The sequence below is a fragment of the Periophthalmus magnuspinnatus genome, chromosome 20 (assembly GCF_009829125.3).
Source record: "Periophthalmus magnuspinnatus isolate fPerMag1 chromosome 20, fPerMag1.2.pri, whole genome shotgun sequence".
Taxonomy (NCBI): domain Eukaryota; kingdom Metazoa; phylum Chordata; class Actinopteri; order Gobiiformes; family Gobiidae; genus Periophthalmus; species Periophthalmus magnuspinnatus.
Genome location: NC_047145.1, coordinates 87253 through 106066, shown reverse-complemented (window position 1 = coordinate 106066; position 18814 = coordinate 87253). Strand labels below are relative to the sequence as shown.

The window sequence follows — 18814 nt, the reverse complement described above, 5'->3', positions numbered from 1 at the left end:
ATTTCTAGAAAGACTTGAAAACATTACTATATATAGTCCCTGTTTTGATATGGTGATGGTGTGAAGTGTGACCACATTAAACTTAAAAGACACTACTACTACTACTACTACTACTACTACTACTACTACTACTACTACTACTACTACTACTACTACTACTACTACTACTACTACTACTACTACTACTACTACTACTACTACTACTACTACTACTACTACTACTACTACTACTACTACTACTACTACTACTACTACTACTACTACTACTACTACTACTAAATGTTTACATCTTCAGTATGTATATTTTTTCTCCTTTTGAACTTGTAGAGAAGGCGTCTGCTGCTCAGTGGGTGGATGGGATGGTAAAGCAGCACGGACCAGACTTTCTAGTTTCACATTTCGAAGGCGGAGGTCTTCTCTCTCAGCCCACCCTCCGAGACTTGAGCGCCCCCTTCAGCGTCAGGGCGACTCTGCAGTGGAACGACCTCCTGCTGGCCGCTCTGGACTGTTACAAAACGTTTATTCACCTGCACATCATCAGGCCTCATCACCTGCTCAGTCAGTCTGGACTTTTTCTACCTTTGAACAGGCTAAAAGCTCGTTTTTATATGGTCAGTGCAGATGTTTTATGTGAGCGACTCCTGAGCTCTGCGCCGATTTACAAAGTATTTTATTGTCCGAGAATCAGGATGTGCGTTAGCATTCTAGTTATGTTTTTCACATTTTTAAGGCTTTAACTACAGTAAACGGTCTTTTTCACTTTGTTACAGCTGCTAAAGACAAGTCGATCTTCCTGAAGACTGTTGGGTTTTTTTTGTCTGAACTGGCAACACGAGATCTGGCAACCGCCGAGAGCTGTTTCTCAGTCAGTGAAAAGACGTCTCACTTCAGCCCCCTAGAGGTTGACCAGTACAACTACAGTAAATGCACCATCATCGTTCGACTGTTGGAGTTTGTCTCTGTGATTCTTGTCAAAGGAGATCATGAGTTATGGAAGGTAACACAGAGTTTTTATTAATAAGCAACATTTAACACTGGAGAAGTTAGGTTTAGTCACATTTAACACTGACAGTTAGGTTTAGTCACATTTAACACTGACAGTTAATTTTAGTCACATTTAACACTGGGACAGTTAGCTTTAGTCACATTTAACTCTGGAGGAGTTAGCTTTAGTCACATTTAACACTGGGACAGTTAGCTTTAGTCACATTTAACTCTGGAGGAATTAGCTTTAGTCACATTTAACACTGGGACAGTTAGCTTTAGTCACATTTAAAACCTGTCTCCTGTGGAGGTTAATGTGTTTTACACCACGCTTAACTGACATATGTTAATTCTACACACAAGTAGTTCCGGCAGCAGTTAAATCACCTTCTATATCACGGCTCTGCTCCATCAGTGTGACATCAGAGAAAATGCTAAAGTAGGGACTAGCTTAACTTAAAATACTGAAATAACTCGTGACGCATTCACGACACATAGAACAGGCTTTTCACATTCACAGGTGAGACGTTTCAGTTTGTTTCCATAGTAACAGCAGTGAACAATGAGGCGTTGTGCGTTCGACAGTGTAACATGATGCACTATGTGTTTGTTTATATATTTATCCATGTGCAGATGTAGAGGCCAAACACTAAACTGTTCTTATTTATATATTGTTCATTTTAGACACAGGTTCAGACGTCTGAATCTTTATTTACATTAATTCATTTAGATTCAAACAGAACAAAACAGATCTGCACAGTGTAAAACATTTTTTATTTTTTAAACATTTAAATGAGTGTTTTCGTTTTATTTCTGCCCTTAGGCCCTTGAGCAGGACGTCTTCAGCCCTGTGCTGTTTGAGCTGGTGGCGCTGGTCGTGTGTGACCCGTCTTCAGTTGGATTCAACATGGCCGACGTGGAGGTGATGAACAACCTGCCTGACGTGTGTGTGCCTCTGCTCAAAGCCCTCGTGGCGTCTCCGTACCGGACCGGAGCAGAGAGCAGCTTCAGGGCCAGAATATCACGGAAAAGGTAAAGTTTTGTGTCAGTCACGTGTGAAAAGTAAGGATGAAAATATTTAAGTCTTTAAATTCAAATTCAACCTCAAAATGACGTCACAGATCCTGTTCTTTATGTAATTACACATGTAATTGTTGTTAATTACATAACTCTTATGATGGTTTGGTTTGGGCTTTACTGAGGCAGATGTGGTTCAGTTCTGGTTAGGCTCTGGATCAGGTTTAGTTTTGTTTTTTTTGTTAATGTTTATTATTTTCTACATTTTATAAACACACTGAAGAATCAAATATATGCAATTATGAAGTAAAAAAGCTCTGAGGATTTGAATATAAAATATATTTATAAAAAAATAGTTATAGTGAGTTATTTACCTTTTTTTCTTTACTATATAATTCCATATATATGTTACTTCATATATTTGATTCTTCCTTGTGTTTATAAAATACAGGAAGTAGTAAAAATAAAGAAACAAACACTGAATGAATTGTGTCTCACTTTTGACTGGTCTGTCTTTCATAGTTTTTGTTATTTGACTTATTTAAGTTATGTTTAGTGTTCAAAAGGTGATATTTAAGTAGTGGTAGTAGTAGCAGTAGTAAAAGTGGTAGTTGCAGTAGTAGTAGTACTTGTAGTAGCAGTAGTAGTACTAATGCACACCTGACCCTCTCATTGTCTCTGTTTCAGTCTGGAGGATCTTTGTGCCGTGAACTTCTACGACTCAGAGACTCTGAAACACCAGGAGCAGATGGAAACTCTTCTGTCGTCGTGTAAACAAATAAACAAAGCAGAATTCATCCACTCCATCCTACAGGTACACACGGGTACACACGGGTACACACGGGTACACACAAGTACGCACGGGTACACACAAGTACGCACGGGTACACACAAGTACACACGGGTACACACAAGTACACACGGGTACACACAAGTACACACGGGTACACACAAGTACACACAAGTACACACAAGTGCGCACGGGTACATACGGGTACACACGGGTACACACAAGTACGCACGGGTACACATGGGTACGCACGGGTACACACGGGTACGCACAGGTACACACAAGTACGCACGGGTACACACAGGTACACACAAGTACATACGGGTACACACAGGTACACACAGGTACACACAAGTACGCACGGGTACACACAAGTACGCACGGGTACACACAGGTACACACAAGTACACATGGGTACACACGGGTACACACAAGTGCGCACGGGTACATACGGGTACACACAAGTACGCACGGGTACACACAAGTACGCACGGGTACACACAGGTACACACGGGTACACACAAGTACGCACAGGTACACACGGGTACACACAAGTACACATGGGTACACACGGGTACACACAAGTGCGCACGGGTACATACGGGTACACACAAGTACGCACGGGTACACACAAGTACGCACGGGTACACACAGGTACACACGGGTACACACAAGTACGCACAGGTACACACGGGTACACACATGTACACACGGGTACACAAATTTACACAGGGGTACAGACAGTTTGTTTGTTACTCCAAGAGAAAACAGACTCTGACTTGCATAAAATGTCCTTGATTATAATTGCGTGTTTATTGTTTCATGGCGTGTTTATTATTTTGTGGCATGTTTATTAATTTGTGGTGTGTTTATTGTTTCGTGGCGTGCTGTTTCGTGGCGTGCTCATTGTTTCGTGGCGTGCTTATTGTTTCGTGGCGTGCTTATTGTTTCGTGGCGTGCTCATTATTTCGTAGGATGCAGAGGCGCTCGGGTCCAGACTCCTGACGGCCGTGTACAAAGGCCTCGCTCCAGGTGAAGACAGGAGCTCTCTTCCGTCTCTGGACGTTAACACAAAGAGACTGGCCGATGGTCTGCTTCAGCTCGCCTTTTCTCTGAGTCGACAGGTAAAGGTTTTAAGACCATCATTTCATACAACACCTTTTACAACACAAGGAAGTCACAAAATCCTGCACGACAAGAAAAAATACATATAATAATAATGATAATAATAATAATAATGATAATAATGATAATAATAATAATAATAATAACAGAAAACATAAAAAAACATAACATCAGCAGGGGGCGCACATCATGGCTCCAGTTTGTTCTGATCCCAGACCTGGACGAATGGAGGAGAAGAAGAGTTTTTTAATTTCAAAAACACTCAAGTAGAAAGTTTATATAAATCATGGAGGTTTATTTTTTGGTAAAATGGAGAAAACAAGAAACAGTACAACATTTGTGTATCATGTGTGCTAAACATGGACTTTAAGATATTTTGTATTTAAATCTTATTATTACTGTTATAATTATTATTATTATAGAAACATGAACGCCACTTCCTCGTCTCTGCAGACTCAGCAGCTTGTGTAGTTGTGTTTAAAGTTCTTGTTTCCTCAGAGCGAGCAGCTCGTCGACCTGCTGTTGAACACCATCGTTCTTTCAGTGCCAGTGTCTGGGAGCCACAGCTACAACGTTTTGAATTTTTCTCACGGAGAATATTTTTATTCTCTTTTTCAAACGACCGTGAACTCGGAGCTTCTGAAAAGTCTGAGCTCCACAGTCCCTCGACTCACGAAGGCCACCGCCCAGAACCCCACGATGGTAAGGCGGGATTTAACACGTGCACGTACACGACTATGACACAAATGTCATATATGTTTGTAAATATATATAAATATGTTGAATACTACAGATATTTGACCTATTAAAATGCTTTTTTTTATTATTTTAGCTTTGCATATTTAATTATTTCAGATTGAATTGAATTCAATTCATTTTATTTTTGTAACGCCCAAAATCACAACAACAGTTGTCTCGAAGGGCGTTCATGTTTTGGTTTATGGGGGAAACCGGAGTACCCGGAGGAAACCCATCCAGACACGAGGAGAAACATGAAAAACTCCACACAGAAAGGCCTGGGCGACCCGGGGATCAACCAAACCTTCTGCTGTGAGACATGAGCCACTCAGCCACCGAGATATACACACAAAAACAAACAACACACAAAAACACACAACACACAAAAACACACAACACACAAAAACACAACAACACACAAAAACAAAACAACACACAAAAACAAACAACACACAAAAACAAAACAACACACAAAAACACAACAACACACAAAAACAAAACAACACACAAAAACACAACAACACACAAAAACACAACAACACACAAAAACAAAACAACACACAAAAACAAAACAACACACAAAAACAAAACAACACACAAAAACAAAACAGGAAAAATCAGACAAAACAAGAAAAATCGGCCAGGCAAGAAGGAGGAAGACCAGGCGAGGAGGAGAGGGCCAGGCGGGTGGAGGAGGGGAGGGTCCAGCTGTCATCGGGGCATCTGAAAGAGATACACTCCACAGGGGGAGTGGGACAGGGGACAACATGTGAATAGCATTGCTGATGAGAAAATAGGACAAAGTAGAGGATAGTGCTCAGGTTGCCATACTTCCCCCAGCTAGTTACTCCTACTGCAGCCTGTCTTATCCCGGGTTTTAATGTCCCTAACTCCCTCACTATGTAACCTGGTCTATACCGAAGAGGAAGGTTTTAAGCCTGGTCTTAAATACAGAGACTGTGGGGGCCTGTTTAACATCAGCAGGGAGTTGATTCCATAGCACAGGAGCTTGGTAACTGAATGCTCTCCCTCCCACTGTACTTTTGGACACTCTAGGAACCACTAATAGTCCTGCATTCTGAGAGCGGAGTGCTCTGTTTGGCTGGTACGGGACAATAGCATCTTGCAGATAGGACGGGGCCATACCTTTTAGGGCTTTGTATGTCAGGAGGAGGACTTTGAATTTGATTCTAAGCTCGACAGGAAGCCATTCTAATATTCTAAACCTGTCTTCTTTGTTCATGAAAATGTAGTCTCTTCTTGTATAAGTTGGGTGTGGTGCCGAGTAGAATGTGTAGTTCCTCTCTAATGGGTGACATTCTCGCCAGACATCTATAATCCCCAATTCATTTAATGTTGTATTGATATATCGTGACAAATATGTTCTACTGTTTTTCTTAACTTTACTTGAGTCTAAAGTATGATTCAAGACAATGTTCCAATCTCCACAGCATATTAATGTTCCTTCTGTTTCCATAGTCACTATGTCAAATACAGATTTATAAAATGACTTATCAGATTCAGGAGGAGCATAAACATTCAACAATGTAACCACATATAGTTTCCCCTTAACTAATATAAATCTACCTTCACTGTCTTTTATTTCTTTCAGGCCCCCAAATTTTATATTGTTATGTATTAAAATTGCTACTCCCCGTTTACTCCCTCCTTTAAATGAACTATAAAATAAATTTCTATAACCTAGTTTACTTATTTTTTGATGCTCCGTATCAGACAGATGAGTTTCTTGTAGGTAAATGATCTCTGCCTTTTCCTTCTTTAACTTTTTAAGAACCTTTCCCCTTTTAATAGGATTGTTTAAGCCATTCACGTTCAGAGAGACAATCTTCACTTTACTGGTGCACATCTTTAACCAAGGAAAAAAATACTGACAGTGTGACCGTAACAACCCAGTGAACCTTATGAACTCTAACTAAAATATTAAAGAACAGTACCCCCTGGTAAAAGTCTGGGCCTATGGGTGACCCTAGTGTCCTGTTGGTAGGGGAGAGGTAAAGCCTCCCACAAAAGAAGGGCCCCTCTGTAGATGGAAGTGTTGACTCAAAAAGTCTAACTTCCATTCTACTATGTCCAACTACTTATTTTTAAAGAGAAGCGTACTGCTGGATTTCCACATGCTTGTCTAATTTAGTAGTGTTTATATCGGTACACTTTTTATTTATTCTTTAATATTTAAATGTATTTATTTGTTTTCCTATTAGCAGTTACCTCCCATCAATCTCTTATATTTTATCTCCGAAACTCCTGTAGTCTCTCCCTCGCTCTCCGTCCTGGAGATCTGCTCCGTGTATCCCGTGTGTGCGTTCCCATGACCAGGCCTGTTGAATCCTCCGCTGCACCTCGTCTTCTCTCTCCGTAGATCCAGCTGTCACATCAAAACCCCATTTCTTCATTTCTTCAGCTGCATCTTGTGGATTTCCATATGTTCTGGTCCCGTCCGTCCAGTGAATTCTTATCTTTCGCTAAACACTGTTCTTCTGTGTTTAAACACTGTTCTTCTGTGTTTAAACACTGTTCTTCTGTGTCTAAACACACTGTTCTTCTGTGTTTAAACACTGTTCTTCTGTGTCTAAACACACTGTTCTTCTGTGTTTAAACACTGTTCTTCTGTGTCTAAACACTGTTCTTCTGTGTTTAAACACTGTTCTTCTGTGTTTAAACACTGTTCTTCTGTGTTTAAACACTGTTCTTCTGTGTCTAAACACACTGTTCTTCTGTGTTTAAACACTGTTCTTCTGTGTTTAAACACTGTTCTTCTGTGTCTAAACACACTGTTCTTCTGTGTTTAAACACTGTTCTTCTGTGTTTAAACACTGTTCTTCTGTGTCTAAACACTGTTCTTCTGTGTCTAAACACACTGTTCTTCTGTGTTTAAACACTGTTCTTCTGTGTTTAAACACTGTTCTTCTGTGTCTAAACACTGTTCTTCTGTGTTTAAACACTGTTCTTCTGTGTCTAAACACTGTTCTTCTGTGTCTAAACACACTGTTCTTCTGTGTTTAAACACTGTTCTTCTGTGTTTAAACACTGTTCTTCTGTGTTTAAACACTGTTCTTCTGTGTTTAAACACACTGTTCTTCTGTGTTTAAACACTGTTCTTCTGTGTCTAAACACTGTTCTTCTGTGTTTAAACACTGTTCTTCTGCAGGTGAGTTTGTTGCTGAATGGGATGCTGGACCACAGTTTTAGGGAGCGCTCCGTGAGAAAGACTCAGGGCAAACAGCTGGTGGAGGAAGTCCTCAAACAGTGGGACCATCTCCGCTCCTGGTGGGACAGCGACTCCGCCTCCTCCGCCACTCCTGAGAGCAAAACCGCTACTCTGGTCCTGCTGTCCAAGCTCCTACAGGTACGTTTAAAGAAGGTGTAACATTGTGCCTTTATAGTTCAGTGTTTGTAATGTAATTATTTTTTTTAGTAAATAAAATAATAAAAAGTATCTTGTCATTCACAATACAAGGAGTGTTTGCATCTCACCGTCTGCCTTGTCTCTCGCTCTTTAACTGTGTAATCAACATAATCAGATCCATATAAACAAACTAAGCCCTGACTCTTCCAGATCGACTCGTCCGTCTGCTCGTTAAAAGGCCACGCTGCGTTCAGACCCGTGTTCGCCTCGTTTACATCTCTCCTGACGGACATGAGCCTGCCTCTAAACCTCAAGGTCTGGATTAAAACACTGGAATTGAACAGTAATGACAGTTTGTATTTGTGCGAATGTGTGAGAGTGTATTTTATCTCCGTTTAGAGCCAGGCCTTGTTGGTGCTTCCCTTCTTCACGACTCTACCAAATGAGCCGCTGGCAGAGCTACAGAAAGCGCTGGATGCCCTGGTGGCCTCACATTTCCCAATGCAGTCCGATGAATTTGCCAAAGGATCTCTCCATCGCAACAACTACATGGACTGTGTGCGAAAGGTAAATGTGGAATAAAATAAGATTTAAATCAGTCCTATTGGGCTTGTGTCTCTATGGTTCTCATCTCTGTGGATCATTCTGTTATAATTTACACATGCATGCTGTAGCGCCCCCTATGGACAGAAGTACATCACACTAGAGCAGCACATTTTTTTACATTTGTGCAAAAATGAAGACGCGATGCTGCAGAATCCTACGAGTATCAGCGCGTCACAGTGGGCGCGTCACAGTGGGCGTGTCACAGTGGGCGTGTCACAGTGGGTGTGTCACAGTGGGCGTGTCACAGTGGGTGTGTCACAGTGGGCGTGTCACAGTGGGTGTGTCACAGTGGGGCGCGTCACAGCGGGGCGTGTCACAGCGGAGCGTGTCACAGTGGGCGTGTCACAGTGGGCGTGTCACAGTGGGCGTGTCACAGTGGGCGTGTCACAGTGGGCGTGTCACAGTGGGCGTGTCACAGTGGGGCGCGTCACAGCGGGGCGTGTCACAGCGGGGCGTGTCACAGCGGGGCGCGTCACAGCGGGGCGCGTCACAGCGGGCGTGTCACAGCGGGCGTGTCACAGTGGGCGTGTCACAGCGGGGCGTGTCACAGCGGGGCGTGTCACAGCGGGGCGTGTCACAGTGGGCGTGTCACAGTGGGCGTGTCACAGCGGGGCGTGTCACAGTGGGCGTGTCACAGTGGGGCGTGTACCGGTGGAGGTTAAACGGGAGCTAATGCTGTGAATATTCATATTTTTAAACTATATTTTCTTTCAGTTACTCGATGCTTTGGAGCTTTCCCACAGTCCTTTGTTGCTGAAACTGATGGCGGCCATTTTAAGTCGGGACAAAAAGCACATAATGGAGGAACAGTTTCAGACCTGCTTCCAAAGAACAGCCAAAAGGTGAGTCAGAGTGAGACAGAAGGAGAGTGAACAGGAGAGTGAGACAGAAGGAGAGTGAAACAGGAGAGTGAGACAGAAGGAGAGTGAAACAGGAGAGTGAGACAGAAGGAGAGTGAAACAGGAGAGTGAGACAGAAGGAGAGTGAAACAGGAGAGTGAGACAGAAGGAGAGTGAAACAGGAGAGTGAGACAGAAGGAGAGTGAAACTGGGTAAGAGTTAATCTGAAGAGAGCTGAGGTTGGAGACATTACATCAGAACACGACCCAGTTCAAACATGAGCCCTCAGCACACAGTGATGGTGTCGTCCGGTCCGGACCATATGGTTCTGTTGTAGGGAGTATTATACGCTGATGATGCAGGCTAAGATAACAACGAACCCTAACAAAACAGTTTCAGTAATGCCTTTACCTGGCTCACTCTAAAACTTTTCTCCAGTTAAAGAAGTGAACTTTTCTTTTGCTGTGGACCTGGACACCTGGACGACTGAGACGACACAGACGCCTTTAGATGATGTTCCCACCACTTTGTTTTGCTAATGTTTTTTTTGCTGATCAGGGCTGCCCCAGAAAAGCAGTTGGAGCTCCTCAGCGTCGTGTATGGGATGATCCAGAGCGGAGATGTTCCCACAAACTCCATGGTCCAGGCCTTGACCGTCAGGGTCCTGCTGCCTCTGGCCTCTCACTGCGGCACCAAGGCCCTCAGTGACTTCTTTGTGAAAAATGTTTCAGACATAATCACACTTCTGCTCAGCCGCTTCACCAAGGTGTGTTTGAGATCTAACATATTTATGAGAAAGTTTTACTATAAAGAGGTCATGAGGTGGAGGTCATGACCTGGAGGAGCTGGAGGTCATGACCTGGAGGTGCTGGAGGAGTCAGGAGCTGGAGGTCATGAGTGGGAGGTCATGAGTGGGAGGTCATGACCTGTAGGAGCTGGAGGTCATGAGCTGGAGATCAGGAGCTGGATGAAGATTTGGGAGAGAGTCATCACTTTTATCTGCCTTTTTAATACAAATACATTTCCTGTTACTGTTGTGCTTAAATAGTTGTTTCTAATCTTTATTATTTACTTTAGTCCTGTGAAACAACATTTGAACTTCAGTTGTTGAAGAAAATCGGCCTCTACAAACTGATGGAGCTGCTCTACTCTCGCCTCCCCAAAGACGACGTTTACTCCAAAGAATCACGCATCAACCAGGCGTACTGCGGCCTCGGAAAAACAGACGGGAACGAAATGTCTAAAGCCCTGATCAAGTAAGAACAGCTAATAGATAATGTTTGAATTTAAGTCCAAATACAGTTATTAAAGGTGTATTATGTAACTTTTGACTCTATAGAGATTTTACTGGTTTTCCATTAAAATACCACAGTGTGGCTTTAAACTTAGTAATAAAAAACACCTGCAACTGAAGCAAAATCGCTAAGAAAAAAATTAAGAAAAACAAACAAATGCATTTTTACTGAGTGGGCTCGCCTCTCCACAGATCTGACCTGTACCTTTGTCTGGTGCTATGACCTGTTATATATTTATATAAAGCCATACTGTGGACTATTTCTGTTTGTTCAGGTCTTGTTTCGAGTCGTTCACGGAGAACATGGCGGGCGAGTCTCAGTTACTTGAACTTCGGAGACAGTTCCACTGTGCTGCGTATAACTGCGCCATCGCCGTCATCAGCCGCAGTTTCAGCGAAGCCAAATTCTACCAGGGATTTCTGTTCAGTGAGAAACCGGAGAAGGTAAAAGTAAAATCGGCTTTTTGAAAATTATATTATTATTACTATTATATAATAATAAATAATAATAATAATACATTTTATTTATATAGCGCTTTTCAAGACACTCAAATACGCTTCACAATACATACAAGAATAAAATATCAGAAAATTTACAACATAAAATCAAACATTAATTATGAATTAATATTGTCCAAATACTGTTAAAATCATCTTCTCCTTTTTCCAGCATCAGTTTATCCTGGAAAATCTCATTGATGTTTCAAGGACCTACCACTTTCCTATTGAAGTTGAGGTACTGTATGTTCATTCTACAGATTTATGCTAAAATGCTAATATGCTAATCACTGCGTTCAACGAGGTCGTTACTTTGGTCTTGGAAGTGAAAAGGAAAAAATAAATAAAAATAATAAATAAAACAGTATCAGCACCTCCAGCCGTGTGCTCCAGGCGTCTCAAGCAGCAGATCTTTATTGTCCATTACAAACTGAAATGTGGGGGCCCGGGGCAAGAAGCCTCACAAGGGCCCCGCTCTAATACATCATAATACCCAGAAGTCATTGACACTTTTAAATCGTCAATATCTTCTATCATTCTTAAGCTATACTCACCACATTTTAGCGGTAGATGAACTGAACCGTATGAGATTTTTGTTCATTTACATGGTTATAATTATCTCTACTTAAACCAGAGGAACAACGCACTTTGCATCACATTTAAATCATTTCTAACTTATGGCTCTAATTTGATCCTCGATATTCCGTTTTAAGTCGTTTATCGTCTGAGGTTTATTCACAAACACCTTTTCTTTAAGATCGTCCCACAGGAAGAAATCAGGACTAGTCAGGTCTGTGGAGATACTGCCCCCTGTCTTTGAAAAACACTTATTCCTTTAATGGCGTTTACGCTCGGGGCATCTCTGGGATTAAAATGTCGACGGTAAAACACCTCTGGGTTTGTGCATTTGACCCATGTGACTCAAAGTCCCACTGGACCATGAGGCTCGTTCCTCGGTGCTGGATTTGCTCAGATTAATGTGGGAAGAGTCGTTCTAAATGCTCTGGAAATATAAAATAAAAATATTTAGAAACAAAAGAGTTAGACATTTTATTCAACTGTCAGTGACGTTTGTCCAAATGAATATAAAGAAGGTCCAGTTCTGGGCCCCTCAGACCCTGGAGGCCCCGGGTGACTCTCCTGTGCAGTGACATTATATGTTTTCACTTTTCATACACAGGTGCCTCTCGAGAGAAAGAAGAAATATGTCATGATACGACAGGAGGCCAATGAAGAAAACAGAGGTACGGCCACGTGTCAACTCCCCCTGTGTATTTAAGTTTAATGATGTTAAAGATGTTTGTGTTGACGTCAGAGCCGCCCGTGTACCTGTCGTCTCAGTCGTACATGGTGGACAGCAGTCTGAGCGAAGAGATGAGCCAGTTTGACTTTTCTACTGGAGTGCAAAGTTTTTCCTACAGCTCCCAAAACCCAGACGGACGCAGAAGGAACGCCGTGAAGAAAGTAAGATTTAAACAGGACTCTACACCAGGGATGGGAATAGTGTGGAATAGTTTGGAATAATGTGGGAATAGGGATGGAATAGTGTGGGAATAGTACAGAATAGTGTGGAATAGTGTGGAGCAGAGATGGGAGCAGAGCTCTTTACTCTGTGACTTTGAAGTGGTGTGAACTGAGAAAGATGATTGAAGTTTAAAGTTTATGAACAGAACTGAACACACCAGGTATTTTCTGACCCTAAAACATTTATATAGATATAATATATGTGTGTTGTGTTCTGTTGTGTGTGTTGTTGTGTTCTGTTGTGTGTGTTGTTGTGTTCTGTTGTTGTGTGTTGTTGTGTTCTGTTGTTGTGTGTTGTTGTGTTCTGTTGTTGTGTGTTGTTGTGTTCTGTTGTTGTGTTCTGTTGTTGTGTTCTGTTGTTGTGTTCTGTTGTTGTGTTCTGTTGTTGTGTGTTGTTGTGTTCTGTTGTTGTGTTCTGTTGTTGTGTGTTGTTGTGTTCTGTTGTTGTGTTCTGTTGTTGTGTGTTGTTGTGTTCTTTTGTGTTGTGGTTAAACAGTCGTCGTCTTATCTTGTGCCTGACCTTCTTCAAACGTGGTAAAGTTTGAGGTGGTTAAAGCCTAAATGCTTCTGTTTTAGGAGACACAGGACACGACTTCCTCCCAGGATGCAACAGTCGACCTGGAAATGGACGAGCTGAACCAGCACGAATGTATGGCGGCCATGACGGCGCTCATCGGGCACATGCAGCGATACAACATCACCCCTAAAGTTGAACCGGTCTGAACGACTTTGATGGCATCTTATCCTTTAATAACAATAATAATAATAATAATAATGATAATAATGATAATAATAATAATAATAATGATGTGTGTTGTAGGGAAGTGTTCCTTCTGATCTTCCTCCGTGGATGAAGTTCCTTCAGGGGAAACTGTCAAACCCGGCTTCACCTTTGAACATCAGACTCTTCATCTCAAAACTCGTCATCAACTCAGAGGAGGTCGTTATTTTTACATCTCAGGCCAAATTACACTGGTGTCCTGGATTGGGCCTGGTTCTTGGTTTGGTTCTGTTCCAGTTCTGGATTGGGCCTGGTTCTTGGTTTGGTTCTGTTCCAGTTCTGGTTTGGGCTTGGTTCTTGGTTTGGTTCTGTTCCAGTTCTGGTTCAGGAGTTTCGGACTTTCACATGAAAATTGGGACTTAACTTTTGTTTGAGCTTTTCTATTATGTACTGCACAATCTTTTTAAATTTCCCCTCAGGAACAAAGAAAGTGAGGCTGAAACCAGGACCAAGACCAGACCAGGACCAAACCAAGACCAGACCAGACCAGGGCCAAACCAAGACTAGACCAGGACCAAACCAAGACCAGACCAGACCAGGGCCAAACCAAGACTAGACCAGGACCAAATCAAGACCAGACCAGGACCAAACCAAGACCAGACCAGACCAGGGCCAAACCAAGACCAGACCAGACCAGGGCCAAACCAAGACCAGACCAGGACCAAATCAAGACCAGACCAGACCAGGACGAAAACCAAGACCAGACCAGACCAGGACGAAAACCAAGACCAGACCAGACCAGGACAAAAACCAAGACTAGACCAAAACCAAATCAGGACTAAACTAGGCTCAAGCTGGTCCTGGCTTGAGCAATAAATGCATAAAAAAATGTAATAATGCGATCAAATAAATAATAAGTACAAAAGTATTAACAAAAAACAATAAAAGTATCAACAGAAGCGCATGTTAAAGTGAAATGGTAAAAACACGGCCTATAACACACAGATCTAAAACTAAATCAGGTCAGGACGACTTGTCTTTAATTAATCAAATGTAAAAACTGTTTTAATATAAAAACGGTTGTGTTTCTATTCTTAACTGTTCGTAGGTGTTTCGGCCGTACACCAGGTTCTGGTTGGGTCCGCTCCTTCAGCTCGTCGTCTCTGAGACAAACGGGGGAGAGGGCATCCACTTCATGGTCGTGGACATCGTGGTCACTGTCCTCTCCTGGACAGCAGCAGCGAGTCCAAAGGTCAGCGATAAAACTATTAAGACTAAATTCTACTAAATACTTAAACTCTAATACATCAACACGTTTAACTTCAGGACAGTGGACATTTTCTGATGGTCATATTTTTATTTGCGTTTTAAACAATAACTCTGAAGGGAGGTCACTGGGCCTCAGATGGTCCTCTCTCTGTTCTCTTCAGTTTAACGTCTCTGGTTCTTCTTCTTCCTGCTGTTGGCTTCTGCATCGGCCTCATTGTCTGAATCTTTATCAGTCGCCTCAAATTTTAAATCTTCCTGTCTCGTCTTCTCCTCTGGTTTTGGTTTGTACGACGGAGTATAAGGGTCACTTAAAATAAAATAAAATTATGCAGGCGCTACGAGAATAAAGTCGTAGCATTTCGACATTAAAGTCGTAATTTTCCGAGAATAAAGTCGAAGCCAAAAAAAGTCGTAATATTACGAGAATGAAGTCGTATTTTTATGAGAATATAGGCTGATGTCTGGTTCCTCCGACTAAACAAACTCAAATGCTGGCAGTGTCCCTTCAAAGTACTTATACTGATGATAGTGCAGTGATGGTGGGCTAAAAGACGCAGTATTTCATTGTGTAAACTCCAGTTGAAAGTTTATCTGAACAAAATGCTCCAAATTCTCCATAAAGCATAACGCACTGGTCACTCACTCACGCACAGCAGCCTATACTCTCATAAAAATACGACCTTATTCTTGTAATATTACGACTTTATTCTTGTAATATTACGACTTTATTCTCATAATATTACAACTTTTTTTTTTCTTGTAGCGCCCGCATTTTTTTTCTTTATTTAAGTGACCTTTATACTCCGTCATAGGTTTGGGATCATTCATTCAGTTTCTTTCTGTTTTTTACGTTTGAATTTTGACGAGTACTGAGCAGAGTTTTCTGTGTCTTGTTTCATGTGTTCACTTCAACATTTCTTGCGTTTCTGTCATTGACTCCTGCTTGTTTCAGTTTTTTTTGTGTTTTTTTCTTTGACTTTTTGCTGCTGGTGATGTGTCATGGTTTGTGTTACGGCCCTGGGCCTTAAGTTCCTTTTTGTTATTTGTATTTGTATATTTTGTTTATTGTGTACGTCCTCAAGTCTTCCTTTTTCCCCTTTAAACATGGCTGCTTGATTCCTGGGCTGTGATTGGAGGACCGTCCTGAAGCCTCGCCCACCTCCAGCCGCCTCCCTCCTCATTAAAGAAGACTGGGGACACCTGCTCGTGGCTGGGGGCCTGGAGTGGCCCCGTCTGCCTTTGTGTTTGGTCTCGTTTGTTCAAAGCTTCTTGAAGCTTCACTTGCTCTAGCAGGACACCTACTGGACACAAAAATATCACTTTGCATGAATTTGAAGTGTGTGGCATTTTGCACAAAGTCTGAACAAAACTGTCAGCAAAATAAAGAAGTATGTAAAACATGTATACTGTAGTGATGGCAGTATACTGTGTGTGTGTGTATATATACACACACACTTTGTATATGTGTGCAGAAAACAGCCGCACAGATGAGGCAGGCATACACAAGAATGCCACTGCTTATATAAACACACACACGGGCTCTGGATACACATTTTTCTGTCTCATTATTGAAGGGCGTCCTCCAGCCTCGCCGTGTTTGGCTCCATCATGTAGCGTTGCGCCTCAATATTTGCGTCTGCTCTGACGTTTTGTGTTTGTGTCTGCCGCTGTTATCCAAGCGACACCACAGGTTGTTACCTACGCTACAGGTTGTTACTCGTGGCAAAATCCGAACCACTTTCTGAATCAGTCACGTGGTACAGTCGGGCAGCGAGGCTTTGGACGTCATCATTTTCAGCTCCTCCCCTAAATGAAGCATTAAAATGCATTAAAAAAACGTACGCCAAGTTCTGGTTGGGTCCAACGCTACATGATGGAGCCAAACACGGCGAGGCTGGAGGACACCCTTCAATAATGAGACAGAAAAAAGTGTATCCAGAGCCCATGTGTGTGTGTATTTATATAAGCAAGCCTCAATACACGCATCACGGAAACGCCCCCTCCCCTTCTCGACACACGCTTCAAAGCCTCGATACGGAACGTCACATCACTAGTCGTGGCTTTTGTTTTGAGATTTTGTTACTGTAAAATTTGTGTTTAGTTACTTTACTTTGTTTTATTTGGTTTAATCCCTTGCAAGGAACTTTTGGTTATATGTTTAGTTCCCTTTTATATAGTTCACCCTTACATTCCTGTAAATTCAATTACCTCTTATTTTACCATTTTTCCATCTTGGTTTTCTTTTTTTGTTACTTTCCTTCCCCACACTGGGTTGTAACACCTCGTCTGGCTGGGATGGCGCTCTTATGTTGGTCAGACTAACCTCTTTATCGTTCTGTGTTTGTTTTTGGCCTTGTTGGTCTCTACATCATCGGGCTCTGGTAAACTGACTTCTGTTTTATTAGTTTCTTGGATTTCATTGTCTGTGACTACTTGTTCTTGATCACTGTTTGGGGTTGTCAGGCTGGTTTCACAATCCTCAACTCCAGGTGTTACTGAGTTGTCTTCAGGCTCATTCGTGGTCACCTCAGCCTCTGTTGCTGCATCGTTGGGCTCTGATGAACAGAGTTCTGTGTCATTAATCTCCTGACCGTTGATCGTGACCTTATCTGGGAGGGTCATGAGAGAGGCATGTTCCCGGTCACCATGGGGCATTGCCAGGTTGATTTCAGAATCCTCAACTCCAGGTGTTATTGAGTAATCATCACATTCATTTTTGACCATCTCAACCATATCTTCTGTCGTGGTGTCATTGACCTCTGGTTTCTGAGGACTTTACTGCTGTTTCATATGGATCTGTCTTATCATCTTGTTTCTTTATAACGTCAGCTTCTGTAGCTGGACTTATTGTCCAGCGTTGTCCTCAGTCTGGACATCTGCAGTGAGAACATCTTCAACATTTAAATCCATGTACTGGATCTCTGTTGAAGTCTCCTTGGAAACCGTAACTTCTTCAATCCTCTCAGTCGTTGGTTTTCCCTTCTTTCTTTTCTTTTTGGTTTGTTTAACATCTTCAGGAATGTCAGCTGGAGTTTCTAGAGCCTCTACTGATTCCTTGTCCTCCATCGTCGGGGTCTGGAGGGTTTCCGCAGTGTGCTTCACTTCAGACTGGGATGGCTTGTCCATGTTCATCAGGAGAACATCAGCATTAGCCAGTGTCTCTGAACCATCTTTAACTACAGTTTTGGTCATTTCGTCCTCTGTTGTGGAGTCATTTGGCTTTGGTGGACTGGTCTCTGTAGCCTCAAATGAAGACGGGCCTGCTGGTGCATCTGGGAGCCATCTTGTTTCTTTATAACTTCAACTTCTGTAGTTTCAGTTGCAAACTCAATCCTGACCTGTTCAACATTTGATATCGTGTCTCTGTTGAAGTTTCTTTTGAAAGGGGGACCTCCTTAGTTATCCCCACTGTTGGTTTTCCTTTCTTTTTCTTGTTTCTTTTCTTTTTGTTTGTCTTTATTTCAGGAAGGGCATCTGGAGTATCTTGTATTATCAGTGCTACAGTGTGTTTCATCGCAGACAGAACTGGTTCTTGCTCCACCAGTCTCAGAATGTTCCGCCATGAGCATTAACTCTTGAGGAGACTTCATATCTGTTACGATGTGGTGGTAGATGTTTGTACTTGGCTCTGTCTGTGCCAACCTCAGTCTGATCATTGTGGATTTGGTCTTGTCCTGACGCCTGGTCGTCTTTAGAACTGCGGGTTCATTCTTCTCCTCCAAGAACATCAACAAAAACTCTTCTCTGTCCCGCCTCTACAGAGCGGATTCATCAAAGTCGATTTTATGTTTGTCAGATTTGAGTTTCCAGAGATATCCCTGTGTACGTGGCTCCTCCCACTCCCTCCCTGCTGCATCTCCTCATGAGCTGTTTTTTCCTCAGTGGTTTTACTGACCTCAATTTGAAGGTTCTCAAATGTAAGTTTTCAGACATTGCTTTGGTCCAGCAGGTCCATTCGCTCTGCCTCCCTCTGCTGCTGCCTCTCTTTGCTGTCCTGTCCTCAGAAGTTTTCTCCGTCTCCTTTTGCAGTTGTTGAAGGAGG

The 18814-nt window shown here is 42.3% G+C and overlaps 1 protein-coding gene across 1 annotated transcript in view; it reads left to right on the top strand.

Annotated features, from left to right (window-relative positions):
* Window positions 1–18814, top strand: part of prkdc (protein kinase, DNA-activated, catalytic subunit) — a 69867-nt gene that overhangs the window by 20230 nt on the left and 30823 nt on the right. Inside the window, exons 31-49 of the mRNA XM_055230005.1 lie at window positions 328–558; window positions 771–997; window positions 1808–2016; window positions 2689–2815; window positions 3766–3915; window positions 4415–4618; window positions 7824–8021; window positions 8232–8336; window positions 8421–8588; window positions 9342–9469; window positions 10025–10232; window positions 10544–10722; window positions 11036–11204; window positions 11431–11496; window positions 12439–12502; window positions 12574–12722; window positions 13359–13499; window positions 13603–13722; window positions 14612–14755. Coding sequence (XP_055085980.1) covers window positions 328–558; window positions 771–997; window positions 1808–2016; window positions 2689–2815; window positions 3766–3915; window positions 4415–4618; window positions 7824–8021; window positions 8232–8336; window positions 8421–8588; window positions 9342–9469; window positions 10025–10232; window positions 10544–10722; window positions 11036–11204; window positions 11431–11496; window positions 12439–12502; window positions 12574–12722; window positions 13359–13499; window positions 13603–13722; window positions 14612–14755 — 2987 coding nt within the window. The remainder of the gene's footprint in view (window positions 1–327; window positions 559–770; window positions 998–1807; window positions 2017–2688; window positions 2816–3765; window positions 3916–4414; window positions 4619–7823; window positions 8022–8231; window positions 8337–8420; window positions 8589–9341; window positions 9470–10024; window positions 10233–10543; window positions 10723–11035; window positions 11205–11430; window positions 11497–12438; window positions 12503–12573; window positions 12723–13358; window positions 13500–13602; window positions 13723–14611; window positions 14756–18814) is intronic.